Here is a 19,698-nt window from a genome sequence, read left to right on the forward strand (position 1 = left end):
TTAACTATCGAGTCCCCTATTACTACTGCCTTCCTCTTCCTTTCCCTACCCTTCTGAGCTACAGGGCCAGACTCTGTGCCAGAGGCATGGCCACTGTTGCTTCCCCCAGGTAGGCCATTTCCACCCCCCCCCCACCCCCCAGCAGTACTCAAACAGGAGTACTTATTGTCAAGGGGTACAGCCACTGGGGTACTCTCTAGTACCTGACTGTTCCCCTTCCCCCTCCTAACCGTGACCCAACTGTCTGCCTCCCGTGGTCCTGGTGTGACCACCTGCCTGTAACTCCTCTCTATCAACTCCTCACTCTCCCTGACCAGATGAAGGTCATGGAGCTGCAGCTCGGCGCACCTGGCGCAGATGTGGATGTCCAGGAGGCTAGGAGACTCCAGGACCTCCCACATCCGACACTGAGAACAACAAGCTGCCTTCACACTCATAATTCCCCCTTTCCTCAAATAACAGGAAAAACTGAAACCTAAACCTACCTTGCCTTGCCCGTTTCCACCAAAGCCCGTTGAGCCAAAGCCCTTAAGCCTTCAGTCTGTTCCCGGCTCACTCCGCTGCCCGCAAATGACGCTGCCCGTCGGCTGTATAAGGCTGTGTCCTTTTTAAACCTTCCCCGCTTCACTGCCCGACGTCACACATCTGTGCAGTCCTGCCTGTATTAACTCCGATGAGAAGAAGAAAAAATCAAAATGGCAAAATGGCTCCTGCCGCACTCCTGTTCTGATCTTCCGACTTCCTTCTCCAAATGAAATATAGTAATTCTAGCCTGCGGATGCGTCTACTCTACCAGCAAAAGGCACTAATTTTATTGTCTCAGCCGAGGCTGAACGTAATTAACAGAAAACCAATTTTAACAATGACCTCATGTTGAATTGTTTCCGTACTGCAAGCGCAACTCACCTATCCCTTTGCAAGGGGGGAAGAGATTATGTGTATCTAGCCGCAGCCACTGATGTCATGCAGGCAGAAGTTTTTGTTATTTTGACCAAGTTTAAAATTTCTCACAGGTGTCATGAAATATCATTTTTCCCCCACTAAGGTTACAATCATAGTTTGAACTGAGTTTAGTACTGCATACTAAAACATTTTGTGCAATGATAAAGATCTATTTTGGAGCTTTTAATGTCTGGAACTAATTAATTTCTTTCTGTAGGAATGTATGTTATTGTCATTCTCTTCTCAAAATTGCTCAGAATGTGACAATCTGCAGTATTTTGACAAACTGCAGATAAAGTCACTGCATCTTGGTTAGTTGGCCCTTACACTGTTGGTGAAGGATTTGTTTGTTTGAAAGAACTAGTTAGCGATCCTGTTCTTTCCACAGATGCAGCCTGACCTGTTGAGTTCCTCCAGCATTTTCTGTGTGTTGCTCTGGATTTCCAGCATCCATAGCATCTTGTGTGTTAAAGACACTGTTATTTACTTCTACGTTTTATAATCTTTTAGCCACAAAATTTCTACACAAGACCCTGGGTACACCAGAATCCACTGAAGTCACAGAAAATGGTGATTCATTAGTCACTGGTGAGAAAAATAACACAGATTAAATTCAAAATTTATTCTGCAGTGGTTGTAAACCTGATGAGCAAAATATTCTTATCAAAACTTTTTCATTTAAATACAGTGGATTGCAGTTAATTGGGCCATCTGTTAATCAGAACAGCTGCTAATTTGGGACGTTTAAAGAACAAAAACTATCGAGAAAATAGCCGGGATTCCCTTAATTTATTTAGGACACTATGCTGTTTAATTGAGACAGGAGACTGTTGCCAAACAGTTTCTAATTAGTGTCAGTCATGTGCACTTGTGAGGCCGTTAGACACTAAACTGTGCTTAAAGCGAACAGTTTTTAGATAGTGTCAGCTGCTCATGCATATGTTATGTTATCTATTTGGGCCAAAGGCCACCGATTCAAAAGCAGTGATTTTTGATCATTTTGTTTTTTATTTGACTTTTTTAAAAAGAAATTCAGACCCTTGCCAAGATGCAGGAAGGCAATGAAGGCAGTCCATTATCCATTATCCGCACTAGATGTCTGCTGATTTTGTTCACTTGCGATCAGAAGAACACAGAATGTACACTGGATGAATTCCTCCCTCGATAACTATTGGGTTTTATGAATACAGTTCTATAGTACTGTAGTAGTACTGGTAGTGTTCTAATTTATTCTGTATTTCATTTTAAATACATAGTTTGTTATTCAGTTAGATGGTAGTTTGTCTTTTTTTATAATTTTTTAACTATTTCCATGAAGCTTCGGCTATTTGGGGCAGTTGATTAGTTGGGCCAAAATGTACTGGTCCTGATATGTCCCAATTAACTGGAATCCATTGTATTGCAAGGTGTTAATCATCATTTTTAGAAGAACCATATCAGGAAACGAAATATAACCTGCTTTGTGTTTATCTTTTATCTTCATAATGCTAATGGCTCATAGATTGTAGAGCCATCAAAACAAATGAATTCAAATTGTGATTATGCTGTTACTTTGTTGCTTACAGCTGGTAAGAATAATTAGTAGTATTTTGGTTTGGTTGGTGTAATGAAGAGGACAAAATTATTATAGAGTTGTATTTAACTGATTAAATGTTACTGGTCTGTCACTCACTTAAACATGTTCCTTGGAGATTATGACGGCACATATGGCTTTGGAGCCTCTCATTGGTCCATGGGCAGGACTTGAAACTGTCTTTATAATTAAACTATAAGGATCGCCTCCTTTAAATATGTTTTGCCATCTTGTTTATTTGAGTGGCATCACAGTAAAACTGAGATTAGAAGTAGTCTTGACTATTGTACTTAATTTGTTTCCTTTTAAATATTTGACATCTTCAGCCACCACAAGCCAAAGCAGGGATGCACTAAAAAGTGTTGAGGTCACAGATGCTGGCAATTTGACAGTCAAGAATGGTGAGTACACAAAGCTACCTTTGTGAAAATGTACTTTTGCTGCAGGTCTTAGACTGAAATGGTTGATAATGAATGTGAAAGGCAGATGTTCCCAACCACTCCAGTATTCCTTGAGAGCCCACCACCACCACAAAAATCAATCTGTTGGTCTCTACATCCAGTGCAATCCCTGACCTAATAATATGGTCCTATATTTCCTCAGTGAAGGAAGCAGTGGTTCAGAATCATAGAGCTGCTACTTTGACACCTGACCATGGCACAATATTGAATTTCTTGAGGATATTGTGTAGAACTCTGCAACAATCTGAGACGTGCATCCCTTGTGCACATGGATTTTGTACCTTGCAGCATAAGAGGATCATTGCCTTGCAGATATGGGCATAGTTCACCCAATTCATGTTATTTTAGTTATGTGTACTCCAAATGCTTTAAATTTTAGCATTCATTTTGAGAGGTCCAGAATATAAAAGCAAAGATGTCATGCTAAGTCTTTATAAAGCATTTTTGGAGCATTGTGAGCAGTTTTGAGCTTGCTGATTATGAAAGGATGTGTTGGCATTGGAGAGGGTCTAGAGAAGGTTCACAAGAATGATACCGGGAGTGAACAAGTTAGTGTATGAGAAGCATTTGATGGCTGTAGGCCACTATTTGCTGGAGTTGAGAAGAATGAGGGAGGATCTCATTGAAATCTATTGAATATTGAAAGGCCTAGATCCAGTGGATGTGGAGAGGATGTTTCCTATATTTGGCGAGTCTGGGGTCAGAGGGCATAGCCTCTGAATTGAAGAACGTTCCTTTAGAACAGGGATAAGGAATTTCTTTATTCAGAGGGTGGTGAATCTGAAATTCATTGCCACAGGCTGCTATGGAGGCTAAAACGTTGGGTATAGCATGACACTAGTACAGCTCAGGACATTAGAATTCAAAGTTCTATTCCAGCACTGTCTGTAAGGAGTTTGTACATTCTCCCCATGGTACATGTGGGTTTCCTCCAGGTGCTTGGGTTTCTTCCCACAAAGGTCAATTGATCATTATAAATTGTCCTGTGATTAGACTAGGGTTAAATAGGTGGGCTACTGGGCAATGTGGCTCATTGGACTGGAAGGGCTGGTTCCCAGTTAAATAAACTAATTAAAGCAGAAGTTGATAGTTTCTTGATTAGTCATGAGTCAAAAGTTATAAGAAGTCAGGAGAATGGGCTTGAAAAAGATAATGAATCAGCCATGTTAGAATGGTGGAGCAGACTTGATAGACTGAATAGCTTAATACTACTCCTATGTCGTATGGCTTTATAGAGCATGTGAGTAAAACATTCTTTGGTATTGATTAAACTCTTTAAAAGTGCTAGTGCTTTAAATTTAAAGAATATTAAGTTTGTAAAGACTTAATAACAAAAATGTAGTCATGCAAACAGGTAGTTAGCTAATCTGAGGCAGAATTAGAAGTCAGTAACAGTATTGATAAGAAATTGGCTTAAAAGGCAGGATGTAGAAGGAAGTGAGAAAGGGTTGTTTTCTAAAACAAAACAGAAACATTCATGGAAAAAACTGAGCAGATCAGGCAACATTTGTGGAAAGAGGAATGGGGAAATGAGATTGCCTTAAGTCCTGATAAGGGCTTGATGGGTAAAAATGTCTCTTTCTATGCTTAAAGGTAACATGAAAATATGACTTTGTGGATTGCCAGAGGGAACACTGCTGGAGCCTCAATCTGTAGCAATGGTTTGGTTGAACAGACCAAGTGTAATATTTCCAAGTTTGTTGATGATAACCAAGTAGGGTGAAATTCTGGGTTGAGGAGAATGCATAGAAGCTTAGTGGTGATGGATATAGACAGTAGTTATAAAGAGAGAGGTTGAATTGGCTGGGTTTCATCTCACTGGAATGTACGGAGCTGAGAGGAGACCTTATCGAAGTTTATAAAATTATGAGAGACCGAGAGAGGATAAATGTCTTTTTTTTCCTAGGGTAGGGAGCCTAGGCCTAGAGGGGAGAAGTTTTATGTAAGATGGAAGAAATGTAAAGGTGATCTGAGGGATAAATTTTCCACACAGCAGGTGGTGAAAATTTGGAGCGAGCTGCTAGAGGAGATAGTGGAGGCAGATATGAGAATGCTAAAAGGTGTTTGGACACATACTTGGATAGGAAAGGAGTACAGGGATACACCTCAACATTAGTTTGGCATAACCTATGGACTCTCTTGTAAGGACTCTACCACTCATGCTCTTGGTATTAATTATTTATTTGTGTATTTGCACATTGGTTGTTTGCCAGTCTTTGTGTGTTGTTTTTCATTGATTCTAGTGTATTCCTTTGTACTTATTGTGAATGCCTGCAAGAAAATGAATCTCAGGGTAGGAAATATTAATTTTACTTTGAATTTTGAACCTTTAATGCAGGGAAATGGGATTAGTGTAGATAGGCGTCACCGTCGGCATGGAGAAGGTTGACTGAAAAGGCCCATTTCTGTCTTATACATTATGATTCTATGGTTAAGAATGTCTGTGATAGATAGAGAAGAACAAAGGTTCTATTGAGTGGTTGTGAGAGTGTGAGTTAGTGGGTGGGAGATGTAAAGCAAGTGGGGCCATTTCTATAGAATTTAGTGAAATTTTATTCTGCTGGGCAGTGTTGACTGAGCAGACTTGGGGATGATATTTCCCTCACTGGGATATCAAGAACTGTGCTGGAGTTGGAGGCTTGTCTGGGTGTGTGAGAGTATGAGAGGGTGGGAAAGGGACTTGTTGTTTTGTGCTTTTATTGTTGCTGTTGTGTTGCTGTTAGAAATTGAACTGAAAGGATTCCTCTACTTGCATCCAACAGGAAGTCAGTGGGTTAGATGGTAGCTCCAACCCCATAATAATTACAGACAGTGTCTCTATTAATTTTGTTTGGGTAACAGAAATTTGCCTTTACAGAATTAACAAATTTGAGATGCACAATTTTTGTGGTGGTGGGGGGAGTTGGGAGAGAGTAAGAAAATGTTTTCAACTTGCTTTTCTTGATGCATGTGCAGATGATATGCTGACATAATGGAAAATAGCAATATAGTCTATATTCCAGATACACAAAATCTCCCATAGCGCAGGGGTTACCTATAGGTGACAATTAATCAAACTGTTTTGTGTATCAAGTGTCTTGTATATTTGTTTATAATTAAACTAAACCTTGAGCAATCAAGTTAAGCTAAAGCAGTTGTAATTCATTATTAATGAAGTTATGCTGCATTTCTCTTGGACAGTGACAGAAATTATGTCAATGTTGCGAATGAGGGCTGGTGATGAAAGAACCATTGTGAGGAAATCAGCCATTCAGGTAGTGTGGATATACAATTTATTTGTATATATGGATATATTGATTATTTGTTCTTATCTGGGTTCATCTTGTTTTAGATGGTGAATGGAAAAGTCAGTTAAGATGATTATTGGATGTGAGTGAGAAAACAATATAGTTCAAACTTTCTTCCTTGATTAAAGATTACACCATCTTCAAATTGACAGGCTTGTAGTTTCCTGCTGTTTATTTCCATCTATCATGTACACAACTTTTCAATCCACTGGTACCCTCAGATGGCACCACTATCTCTATAGGCAAAATCTTGAACTGCTGGCTCCATTATCTCTACAGTATACCTTTCAATCTCTACCTTTAAACCCCTTGACTGTAGGCCATTGGATCCTGGTAATGACAATGTCCAACAACACAGGTAGTTCCCTTCTGTGACATTTCTACAGACCCCCATCATCATCACCTTGAGTGTCACCATATAAATATTATACCTACAGTAGCTGGGTATCATAGGGAAAGTAACTCACTTCTTAACACCCCAGTTTTTCCCCCCACTCAACAAAGTACAAGTCAGAAACTCGTTTGTATGTTCTCCACTTGATTGTGTGACTTTAGCTTCAACAATACTACATGACTCAGAACTTTCTGGGATAAAGTTGCTTGATTCATTGGCAGTCCATCCACTACCCAAGATATTCTTTCTCAATTAATGTGACAAACATAGACAGTCTGTGTGTTTTTTTTTTTGGTTAAAAAGCATTATGTTCTGCTAAACTATCAACAGCTGGATGTAATCAAAGCAGTAATGCGCTCCTATGTAATCACCACCCCCTCCTTTACCTGCTGCTTTCAATCCCCACACCACTCTGCCTCACCACGGCTCTATTCCTGTTAAGCGAGGTTTCTTGGCAACAGGCAGCAGAGCAGATGTTTAATTTCACCATTGGACCATACTTGTACCCTGAGACTTCCTTTGGAGCCTTTTTTGGTTTTTCCATAGTAACAACTAAGAGGGATGAGAAGATTACATGATATTTACAGTGGTAGCTGTGTGAACATAAGAACATAAGAGATAGGTGCAGGAGTAGGCCATTCGGCCCCTCAAGCCTGCTCCGCCATTCAACAAGATCATGGCTGATCCAATCTTAACTCTACTTATCACCAAATCCCACAAGGCAACAGTGCCAACCAACAAGGCACCATGCCGCCCATTTTATTTTATTATTCATCCCGCCCAACCCATGTGATCACCTGGGGGGAAAAAAAACGATTTGCCAATTGAGGAGAAAAAATCTGGAAAATTCCTCTCCGACCCATCCAGGCTATCGAAAACTGGAACAGGAGATCACATGGCTGATCTAAACCTAGCCTCATGTCCACTTACCTGCTCGCTCACCGTATCCCCTAATGCCATTTTTATCCAGGAAAATGTCTATCTCCGTTTTGAATTTATTGAGTGTAGTAGCTTCCACAGCTCTCTGGGGCAGTAAATTCCACAGCCCCACTACCCTCTGAGTGAAGAAATTTCTCCTCATCTCAGTCCTGGAACAGCATCCCCTTATTTTAAGATTATGCCCCCTAGTCCTAGTTTCACCCATCATTGGGAACATTCTCCCCGCATCCACCCGATCAAGCCCCTTCACAATCTTATGTGTTTCAATAAGATCGCCTCTCATTCTTCGGAACTCCAATGAGTAGAGTCCCAATCTACTCAACCTCTCATCATACATCAACCCACCCATCCCCGGAATTAACCTAGTGAACCTTCTCTGCACTGCCTCGAGAGTCAGTATGTCCTTTCTTAAATATGGACACCAGAACTGCACGCAGTACTCCAGGTGTGGTCTCACCAATACCCGGTACAACTGCAGTAAGACCTCCCTGTTCTTATACTCCATCCCCCTAGCAATAAAAGCCAGCATTCCATTGGCCTTCTTGACCACCTGCTGCACTTGCATACTAACTTTTTGTGTTTCCTGCACCAGGACCCCCAGATCCCTTTGCACAGAAGCACTTTCCAGTTTCTCTCCATTTAGATAATAACTTGCTCTATTATTTTTCCTGCCAAAGTGCAAGACCTCACACTTGTCAGTATTATATTTCATATGCCAAATGTCTGCCCAATCACTCAGCCTATCTATGTCCCCCTGCAGGGTTTCAATGTCCTCCGCACTCATTACACTCCCTCCCATCTTTGTGTCATCAGCAAACTTCGATACGTTGCACTTAGTCCCTTTCTCCAAATCATTAATATAGATTGTAAAGAGTTGGGGTCCCAACACCGACCCCTGCGGAACACCACTAGTCACCAACTGCCAGTCTGAGAATAAACTATTTATCCCAACTCTCTGTTTTCTGTTAGAAAGCCAATCCTCCACCCATGCCAGAATATTATCCCCAATCCCATGATTTTTTACTTTAAGTAATAATCTTTGGTGTGGCACCTTGTCAAATGCCTTTTGGAAGTCCAAATACACCACATCCACTGGTTCCCCTTTATCTACCCTATATGTTATGTCTTCAAAGAACTCCAACAAATTTGTCAAACATGACTTCCCTTTTGTAAAGCCATGCTGACTTTGTCCTATTAAGCTATGTTTATCCAAATGCCCTGTTACTGTTTCCTTAATTATCGATTCCAACATTTTGCCAACCACAGATGTTAGGCTAACTGGCCTATAATTCCCAGCCTTCTGTCTATTGCCCTTTTTAAATAAAGGAGTTACATTAGCATTTTTCCAATCTGCTGGGACCATTGCCGAGTCCAGCGAGTTTTGAAAAATGATCACTAATGCATCCACAATCCCAACCGCCACTTCCCTTAAGACCCTAGGGTGCAAGCCATCCGGTCCAGGGGGTTTATCCACCTTCAGTCCCATTAATTTATCAAGTACCATTTCCTTGGTGATTTGAATTGCAGTTAGCTTCTCTCCCCCTAGAGCCCCCTGTTTATCCAGTGTTGGGATATTTTGAGTGTCCTCTACTGTAAGAACGGATACAAAATATTTGTTCAGCGTTTCCGCCATTTCCATGTCCCCTACCATTAATTTCCCAGTCTCATCTTCTAGGGGACCAACATTTACTTTAGCCACCCTTTTTCTTTTTATGTAACTATGTAATGCTTTCCAGTGCCATTAATTGATTGGAAGATTGGGGTTCAATGCCTTGCCTTCATCAGCTTTCCTGGTAACTTCCTTGAAAAACTCTTAAGATTGGTTAGATATGACCTACCAGGCACAAAGTCATGCTGACTATCCCTAATCAGTCCATGTCTATCCAAGTACTCATATATCCGGTCCCTTAGAATACCTTCCAATAACTTACCCGCTACTTATGTCAGGCTCGCCAGCCTATAATTTCCTGTTTTGTTTTTTAAGAGCCTTTCTTGATGAACGGAACAATATTAGCTGTCCTCTGGTGCCTCATCTGTTGCTAAGGATGATTTAAATATCTCTGCTGGGGCCCCTGCAATTTCTGCACTTGCCTCCCACAGCATCCAATGGAACGCCTTGTCAGGCCCGGGGAATTTATCCAACCCAACTTGCCTCAAAACAGCAAACACCACCTCCTCTGTAATCAGTATCAGGGCCATGAAGTTGATGTTGCTTTGCCTCATTTCTATAGACTCTGTGTCTGTCTCATGACTAATAACAGATGCAAAGAATCCGTTTAAGACCTCCCCCATCTCTTTTAGCTCTACACATGAATTACCCTTTTGACCTTCCAGCGGACAAATTTTGTCTCTTGAAATTCTTTTGCTCTTAACATATCTGTAGAATCCTTCAGGATTCTCCTTCACCATGTCTGCTGGGGTAATCTTTTGCCTTTTTCTAGCCCTCTCGATTTATTTCTTAAGTGTTCTCTTGTGTTTCTTATACTCCTTAAGTACCTCATTTGTCCCTACCTACCTATACCAGCTATGCACTTTCTTTTTTTTCATAATCAGGGCCTTAATATCTCCTGTAAACCAAGGTTTTGTAAGCCTGTTATCTTTACTTTTTATTCTGACAGGCACATACAAGCTTTGTACTCTGAAAATTTCACTTTTGAATGCCTCCCACTTACCAAGGACACCTTTGCCAGCAAACAGCCTGACCCAATCCACACTTACCAGATCCTTTCTGATACCATCAAAATTGGCCTTTCCCCAATTTAGAATCTCAACCCATGGACCAGACTGATCCTTTTGCATATTTACTTTGAAATTAATGGCATAGTGGTCATTGGATGCAAAGTGTTCCCCCATATATCACCTGCCCTGTCTCATTCCCTAATAGCAGTTCTCTCGTTGGGACTTATACAAGCTGATTAAGGAAGCTTTCCTGAACACATTTGACAATCTCTATCCCATCTAGTCCTTTTACAGAATGGGAGTCCCAGTCACTGTGTGGAAAGTTAAAATCTATTATAACAACCTTGTGTTTCTTGCAACAGTCTGTGATCTCTCTACAAATTTGTTTCTCTAAATCCCACGGACTGTTGGGTGGTCTGTAATGTAGTCTGTAGTATAGTAGGTGGGTGGGTAGCTTGGGAAATAGTGCATTCCTTCGTACTGTATGGTGGACTTCTGCATACTCCTGATAAATGGGCTGTGTTTACAATGCCCTCCGGAATGCACTTTCTCCAATTTTGACAGTCATGCACTGGCTATTCTGAAAAGTAAATGAAGATTTTTGCATTTTTTCCCTCAGAGACTTTGTGCACATTTTTAAATCTTCTACCTAATTTCTTGCTGTATGGTGGTCTTGGGCACTCTGTTTTGGGTGTTGGATATGGGAATGATATGGCCTCTGCCACTGGAGCTGTTTGAAAGTAATTAGGGCTTTGATATTAAAGATGTTGGAGGTGCAGCCACCCTATAATTCTTAATTTACTCTCCCTCTCTTAAAAACTTCCAAACTAAGGGCAGCTGTGCAAAACATGGTTGTAATAATCCTAATCTTTCATTGCTCCTTGCCAATGAATATTGTCAATGATTCATGAATTCTTTTAAGGCAAAACCAAAGACAGATCATTTCAATCACAAACAAGAGAAAATCTGCAGATGCTGGAAATCAAAGCAACACACAAAAATGCTGGAAGATCTCAGCAGGCCAGGCAGCATCTATGGAAAAGAGTGCAGTTGACATTTCAAGCTGATTCTAGAAACAGTGGGATCTCCCAGTGGCCATCCATTTTAACTCCACTTCTATTCCCATTCCAACGTGTCAGCCCATGACCTCCTCCAGTGTCGCACTGAGGCCGCACTCAGGTTGGAGGAGCAACACCTTATATTCCGTCTGGGTAGCCTCCAACCTGATGGCATACACGTAGATTTCTGTAACTTCCAGTGATGCCTCCCCTCTCTCACCTTATCTCCTTATCCACCCATCACCTCCCTCTGGTGCTCCTCCCCCTGTTCTTCCATGCCCTTCTGTCCTTTCCTATCAGATTACCCCTTCTCCGGCCCTTTATGTCTTTCACCAATCAACTTCCCAGCTCTTTACTTTACCGCTCCACCCTCCCGGTTTCACATATCACCTTGTGTTTCTTCCTCCCCTTCCTCCACCTTCTTGCTCTGAGTCATCTTTCTTTTTCCCAGTCCTGCCGAAGGGTCTCAGCCCAAAACGTCGACTGTACTCTTTTCCACAGAGGCTGTCTGGCCTACTGAGTTCCTCCTGCATTTTGTGTGTGTTGCTTCGACAGATCCTTTCAATATTTTTTGTTTCCGTGTATTGTGTACATTCTTTCAAATTTTTACATGAAATAAACAAATTAGCATTTTCAAGTTCAGGTTCAAATTTATTGTCATTCATCCTTATGCATGTACTACCAAATGAAACAATGTTCTTCTGGTCCAAGGTGAATAGCACAGTACATAATACTCATCTACAACACACAAAGTAATTTTATACCAAATAAATTACCATATGATAAAATATATTTCAGAAGATTGGCATAAGGTGCCTTTATGACACCACAGCTGTTCTTTTCAGACCTCTTAACCAGACAACATTTGCATTCAGTAAACTGAATGTTGAATACTGGTTAATGTTTGTTTAGTCTTTCAAATCTTGATATTTAGGTATGCTGATTAATTATTTGTGTTATTTGCTTACAGTTGTATTACATATTTACAGGTGCTTGTAAGCATTTTGAAACAGAACATAGTCTTATGCACCCAAGAGGATCTGTCTGTATTACAAGACCGTTGTCGAGATCCTGCCCCATCTGTCCGTAAGCAAACATTGCAGTCCGTCACAGATCTTCTGTTGGTATGTATTTTTTTTATATAAAATGTTGTTTTAAGTATTTCAATGTTTAAGAGAAATTTGGAGAGGTACATGGATGGTAGGGGATTGCAGGGCAATGGGAGTAGGCAGTTTAAATGATTTGGCATGGCCAAGATGGGCTGAAGGACCTCTGTGCTGTACTTTTCTATGACTCTGTCGTAAGCCTTGGGATCTGATTATTTATGCAGCAAACAGAGTAGATTGCTTTGAAAGAGAGAGGTTTTTTTGGTAATTTATTTTTTTATTGAAGTTTGTAGCGGTGTGCTACATGCAGCGCTAAAATTACGACACGGAGTCGGTAAGTGCAGTCGAAGAAAAACTTTATTCGAAATACCCAGCCTTGCTTTTAAGCCTCCCTCAACCTACCCCCCGTGATGCAGAGGCTCCAAAGCTCTGTGCTCGCAAACCCCCGTAGGCTATCTCCCTTAGCCGGAATGCTGGCTAATTGTGAGCCGGTTCGGATGTACCAGGAAATGGGTCGCCACATAACCCCCCCCAGAACCGGCGATACACCCCCCAATGTCCACAGTCTGGGCCGGAACCTGGTTGGGAGATCGGCCTCTGCGCCGAGGTGCCGGAAACTCGACCGGTTGCGCCAGGTCCACATGGGCCGGTTTGAGTCGGTCCACCGTGAAAACCTCCTCTCTCCCCCCAACGTCCAGCATGAACGTCCAGCATGAACCCGTTGTTCCGGAGCACTGTAAACGGCCCCTTGTAGGGCCGCTGTAGCGGTGGCCGATGCCCGCCCCTTCGTACAAACACAAACTTACAGTTCTGCAGGTCTTTGGGTATGCAGGTCGGGTTCTGCCCATGCTGTGAAGTGGGTATGGGGGCCAGGTTACCGAGCTTCTCGCATAGTCTGCCCAGGACTGCTGCGGGTTCTTCCTCTTGCCCCCTTGGGGCTGGTATGAACTCCCCGGGGACGACCAGGGGCGCGCCGTACACCAACTAGGCTGACGAGGCGTGCAGATCGTCTTTGTGCGCCGTGCGGATGCCAAGTAGGACCCAGGGAAGCTTGTCCACCCAATTAGCTCCTCGCAGGCGGGCCATGAGAACCGACTTCAGGTGACGGTGGAAACGCTGCACTAGCCCGTTCGACTATGGGTGGTAGGCAGTGGTGTGGTGCAGCTGAGTCCTCAAAAGCCTGGCCATAGCTGACCACAGGCTGGAGGTGAACTGGGCGCCTCTGTCGGAGGTAATGTGGGTTGGCACACCAAAGCGAGATATCCAGGTGGCGATCAGTGCCCGGGCGCAAGATTCGGAGGTGGTGTTGGTGAGCGGGATCGCCTCCGGCCATCTTGTGAACTGGTCCACGATAATCAGGAGGTGCCGCGCTCCTCGCGACACTGGCAGGGGGCCCACGATATCCACATGAATGTGGTCTAAACGCCGGTGGGCGGGGTGGAACTGCTGCGATGGGGCTTTGGTGTGCTGCTGCACCTTGGCCGTCTGGCAGTGCATACACGTTTTGGCCCATTCACTGACCTGCTTGCGGAGTCCGTGCCAAACGAACCTGCTGGAAACCATCCAGACAGTTGTCCAGACGGGGCTGGCCGGTGGCGATGTCACAGAGTAGGGTCCTCTCACCTGGGCCTATGGGGAGGTCCTGGACCTGCAAACCGGAGACTGGGGTTCTGTAACTCGGAATCTCCTCATCTGCCTGCTGTGCCTCTGCCAGTGCCTCAAAGTCTACTCCTTGGGAAAGGGCATGAACAGTAGGGCGAGAGAGCGCATCCGCCACGACATTGTCCTTACCCAAGACGTGCCGGACATCCGTCGTGTATTCAGAGATGTAGGACAGGTGGCGTTGCTGGCGGGGCGACCAGGGGTCGGACGCTTTCGTAAACGCAAAGGTAAGCGGTTTGTGGTCCGTGAACGTGGTGAAGGGCCTACCTTCTAAGAAGTACCTGAAATGCCGGATTGCCAGGTAGAGCGCCAACAGTTCCCGGTCGAAAGCACTGTACTTGAGCTCGGGTGGCCGCAGGTGTTTGCTGAAAAACGCCAGGGGTTGCCAGCAACCTGCGATGAGTTGCTCCAGTACTCCACTGACTGCCGTGTTAGATGCGTCCACTGTGAGGGCGGTAGGGGCGTCCATTCTGGGGTGCAGTCGCATCGCGGCGTTCGCCAAGGCTTCCTTCGTTTGAACGAAAGCGGCGGCGGACTCCTCGTCCCAGGTAATGTCCTTGCCCGGACCGGACAGCAGGGCGAACAGAGGGCTCATGATCCTGGCAGCCGAAGGGAGGAAACGGTGGTAGAAATTGACCATACCTACGAATTCCTGAAGGCCTTTGATCGTGGTGGGTCGGGGGAAGTGGCGGACCGCATCTACCTTAGCGGGCAGAGGGGTTGCCCCGTCTTTAGTAATCCTGTGGCCCAGGAAGTCAATGGTATCGTGTCTGAACTGGCATTTGGCGGGGTTGATTGTTAGACCGTACTCACTCAGTCGGGCGCAGAGTTGACAGGGGTGGGACAGATGCTCCTGACGACCGCTGCTGGCTATGAGGATGTCGTCCAAATAGATGAACACGAAGTCCAGGTCCCGTCCCACCGCGTCCATTAACCGCTGGAACGTCTGTGCGGCATTCTTCAGGCCGAACGGCATGCGGAGGAACTCGAAAAGGCCAAACGGGGTGATGAGAGCCGTTCTGGGGATGTCGTCAGGATGCATCAGGGTTTGATGGTACCCTCGGATGAGGTCTACCTTGGAGCAGATCCATGCACCGTGCAGGTTTGCTGCAAAGTCCTGAATGTGCGACACAGGGTAGCGGTCCGGTGTGGTAGCCTCGTTCAGCCTGCGGTAGTCGCCGCACAGTCTCCAGCCTCCTGTCGTGTTGGGCACCATGTGCAGGGGGGAGGCCCATGGGCTATCGGACCGCCGGATGATCCCCAATTCCTCTATCCTCTTGAACTCCTCCTTCGCCAGTCGGAGCTTGTCCGGGGGAAGCCGCCGAGCGCGGGCGTGGAGGGGTGGTCCTTGTGTCAGGATGTGGTGCTGTACGCCGTGGCGGGCATGGCCGCTGTGAACTGCGGTGCCAGAACCGATGGGAAATCCGCCAGGACCCTGGTGAAGTCGTTGTCGGACAGCGTGATGGAGCCAAAGTGAGGGGCTGGTAACTGGGCTGCACCCAGGGAGAACGTCTGAAAGGTCTCGGCGTGTACCAGTCTCTTCCTGGGCAGGTCGACCAGTAGGCTGTTAGCCCGCAAAAAATCCGCACCCAGAAGCGGTTGGGCTTTGGCGGCCAGTGTGAAGTCCCACGTGAACTGGCTGGAGCCGAACTGTAGCTGCACCTGACGGGTGTCATAGGTCCTTACTGTGCTGCCGTTCACGGCCCTTGGGGGGGACCCGGTGCCCTGCTGCGGGTGTCGTAACTCGTCGGAGGTAAAACGCTGGTCTCGGCACCAGTGTCGACCAAAAACCGGCGTCCCGACCTTCTGTCCCACACATACAGGAGGCTATCCCGATGGCCAGCCACCGTAGCCATCAGCGGCGGCTGGCCCTGGCGTTTCCCGGGAACTTGCAGGGCGGGCAACAACGGCGGGCTTCTGCGCCCCACCGCTGGTGGTAGAAGCACCAGTGTTCGTTGGGCCCCCCACCCCTGCCCCTGGGGTTGGCGTGCTCTGCGGCCAGGCCTGGACTGGTTTGCTGCTGGGAGCGTGGCTGGGTGATCTGTGCGATGGACGCCCCGCTCACCTTTTTGGCGTTCCATAGCAAGTCCGCCTGGGCTGCCACCTTCCGGGGTCACTGAAATCCGCGTCGGACAGCAGCAGGCGGATGTCCTTGGGCAGCTGCTCCAGGAATGCCTGCTCAAACATGAAGCAGGGTGTGTGTCCGTCGGCCAGAGACAACATTTCATTCATTAAAGCCGATGGAGGTTTGTCTCCCAAGCCATCCAGGTGCAGTAAACGGGCAGCCCGCTCGCGCCGTGAGAGTCCGAAAGTCCTGAGGAGCAGGGCTTTGAATTCCGTTTACTTGCCGTCTGCCGGGGGCGACTGTACGAACTCCGTGACCTGGGCCGCTGTGTCCTGGTCGAGGGAGCTCAACACGTAGTAGTAGCGGGTGGCTTCTGAGGTGATCTGCCAAACATGGAATTGGGCTTCAGCTTGCTGGAACCATAGGTTCGGTCGCTGTGTCCAGAAACCCAGCAGTTTCAACGAAACCGCATGAACAGAGGCGGCGTCGGTCATTTCTGGTCCAAAAATCGTTTGGACCATCGGGGTCACCAATTGTAGCAGTGTGCTACATGCAGCGCTAAAATTACGACACGGAGTCGGTAAGTGCAGTCGAAGAAAAACTTTATTCGAAATACCCAGCCTTGCTTTTAAGCCTCCCTCAACCTGCTCCCCGTGGCACAGAGGCTCCAAAGCTCTGTGCTCACAAACCCCCGTAGGCTATCTTCCTTAGCCGGAACGCTGGCTAATTGTGAGCCGGTTCGGATGTGCCAGGAAATGGGTCGCCACAAGTTGAACAAATATTTCCATAAGATGTATTTCAGATATTGTACATACATATCATATAGTCATATATGCCACAAATCTCCACATAATATTTACCTGAGGTATACACCGAAAGATAAGAGAGGAAAGAAAGAACAAGCGAAAGGAGAAAACTATGTACAAGTAGGGAGTGATTTTTTTTTACAACATATTAATTGATTTGTGAGAATACAATCAGGCCAATGAGGCATTATGTAGTTAAAACATTTTTCCCAGTATGAATCAAATTGTTCCAACTTAGGATTAACAGATGCTGTTATCTTCTTACCAGCCACCAACACTATATTCATTAAATATTTATCACTTTTCAACCATTCTCGAGGTATATACCCAAAATATATGGTCTTACTTTCTAAGGGTATTTCACATTTAAAGATGTCTTATAGGGCATTATGTATCCCACTCCAATCGTCTTTGATAATGCATTCCCAGAAAATATGATAATGGTTTGCATTTTGATTTCCACAATTTCTCCAGCAAACAGGGAGGTTACTATCATAATGGGATTTCTGAGAGGGTGTAATAAAATATCTTATCAAGTTTTTCCATCTGAACTCCCTCCATTTCTGTGAACTGGTACACTTCCATTGATACCTCCATATTATTGTCCATTCTTCCTCCGATATTATCCCTCCTTCCTTCTCCCATTTTGTTTTAATGTATGAAGTGGAATGTGTTTTAAGATTTGACAAACCCTTATACACTACACATTTGAAATGATTTTACTACCGTTATCTGAATTATATGCTTTTCTAAATAGCTCTATCAAACATGTACTTGCCTTGGTTACATTTTTAACTGTCCTATTAGCATATTGTCGCATCTGTAAATACCAGTAAAAATCTTGTTTTTCTAATAAGTGTTTCTCTTTAAGCATTTCAAAACTGAACAGTGTTCCTTCTTTCATTATATTGCAAAGAATTGTTATTCCTTTAGCTGTCCAGTCCTTAAATCTAGCATCCAGTTTATTCGGCATAAAATCCAAGTCATATGCACACCATTTAAGAATTGCAATATCTCCCTCTAGTTTATATTCTTTTATAATAGTTTTCCTTACCTTAAGAGTCCATTTCACCCATAGGTTATCAATAGTATTTATGTACCTTTGTAGGTTGTTCTCAGCTAAAATTGCCTGAATGGGGATGGGAAGTACCCGTTCCTCAATGTTTTTCGATTTAGCGTCATATGATGGGTTGCACCAACATATCACAGCTCTCAACTGTGCTGCAAAATTAAAATCTCTAAGAGAAGGTAGGCCCCATCCCCCCTTTTCCTTGGTTAATTGCAAAGTTTTGAGATGAACTCTAGGCCTTTTACCTTGCCAAATACATCTTCATAACATTTTGTTCCATTCATTGAATTGATTTTGATTAATCTCTATTGGTAAGGTTTGAAAGAGATATAATAGTCTGTGCAGTATATTCATTTTAATAGATTCAATCCTTGAACTGAAACTAAACAAAAGAATTAGGTTCCATCTTGTTATATCTTCCTTAATTTTTTATATATAGGCTGATAATTGTATTCTGATAATTTTGCCAAATCTTTTGGCATAATGATGCCCAAATATTTGAAAGAACCTGTTTGCCATGCTCAGAGCTATCTACTTTCAATTTCTCTTGGTGGGCTATAGTTATATGAAATTAATTGGGTTTTATCTATGTTGTTCTTGTATCCTGATAATTGACCATATTGTTCAAAGGATTGCATCAATTTAAGTAAAGAGTATGTTGGTTGCCCGAGATAGATCAAAATGTCATCTGTGTAACAAGCCAATTTATGCTCTGTCCCTTTAATAGTAATTCCCCGATACCTTCATTTTGTCTGATGTATTGAGCTAATGGTTCCAGATATAACGCAAAGAGTAGTGGTGACCATGCACAACCCTGTCTCGTGCCCCTTTCTAGGGTAAGACTATTTGATAAATATCCATTGATTTTAATCCTAGCAGTAGGGTTGTCATATAGTGTCTGTATAGTTTTAATAATTGTGTCATGAAAACCAAATCTATGTAAAACTCTGTAAAGAAAATTCCAATTAACCAAATCAAATGCCTTTTCAGCGTCCACACTTTATCACTATTGCTTCGATTTTATTTTTTTGCATATGATCCATAATGTGAAGTGCCCTTTGTATATTGTCTTGTGTTTGGCGTTGTTTTATAAAACCTGTCTGATCGTTATGTATCAGTATGGGTAGAAACTCTTCTATTCGTTTGGCCATGATGAAGTTAAATAATCTATAATCTACATTAAGAACGGATATTGGTCTAAATGATTCACATTCCATTCTATCCTTGCCTTCTTTCGGTATAGCTGAGATTATCGCTTCCTTCCAGCTGGGTGGCATTTGCACCTTTTTAGAGCCCAGTTCAGTGTGGGGAGTAAGACAGGAATTAACTCATTTTAAAATTCTTTGTACCACTCTGCTATATACCCATCTGATCCTGGTGACTTGCTTAACTTAAGCCTACTAATTGCAGCTTTTAGTTCAACTTCAGTTATGTCAGCAGTCATCATTCTATTTTGTTCTTCGCTTAAAGTGGGTAACTCTAGAGAATTCAGGAAGGTGTCAATTTGGGTTATGCTTCCCCCTGGAACTTTGGAATATAGAGTTTTGTAAAACTCTTTAGAAGCTTCTTGAATTTCAATTAGCTAATTTTTTAAAATCATTTTTGTTCCTGGATTCCTAATTCTATGAATTGTATTTTCTGCTGTCTTTTTTCAGTT

At 43.8% G+C, this 19,698-nt stretch overlaps 1 protein-coding gene across 3 annotated transcripts in view; it reads left to right on the forward strand.

Moving 5' to 3' along the window:
- ncapd3 (non-SMC condensin II complex, subunit D3) overlaps positions 1–19,698 on the forward strand; it is a 269,184-nt gene that overhangs the window by 117,650 nt on the left and 131,836 nt on the right. For all 3 annotated transcript variants that reach the window (XM_059956769.1, XM_059956770.1, XM_059956771.1), the window contains 4 exons: positions 1,453–1,530; positions 2,842–2,916; positions 6,157–6,230; positions 12,323–12,457. In XM_059956769.1, coding sequence (XP_059812752.1) covers positions 1,453–1,530; positions 2,842–2,916; positions 6,157–6,230; positions 12,323–12,457 — 362 coding nt within the window. The remainder of the gene's footprint in view (positions 1–1,452; positions 1,531–2,841; positions 2,917–6,156; positions 6,231–12,322; positions 12,458–19,698) is intronic.

This window comes from Hypanus sabinus, chromosome X2, assembly GCF_030144855.1.
Source record: "Hypanus sabinus isolate sHypSab1 chromosome X2, sHypSab1.hap1, whole genome shotgun sequence".
Classification (NCBI taxonomy): Eukaryota; Metazoa; Chordata; class Chondrichthyes; order Myliobatiformes; family Dasyatidae; genus Hypanus; species Hypanus sabinus.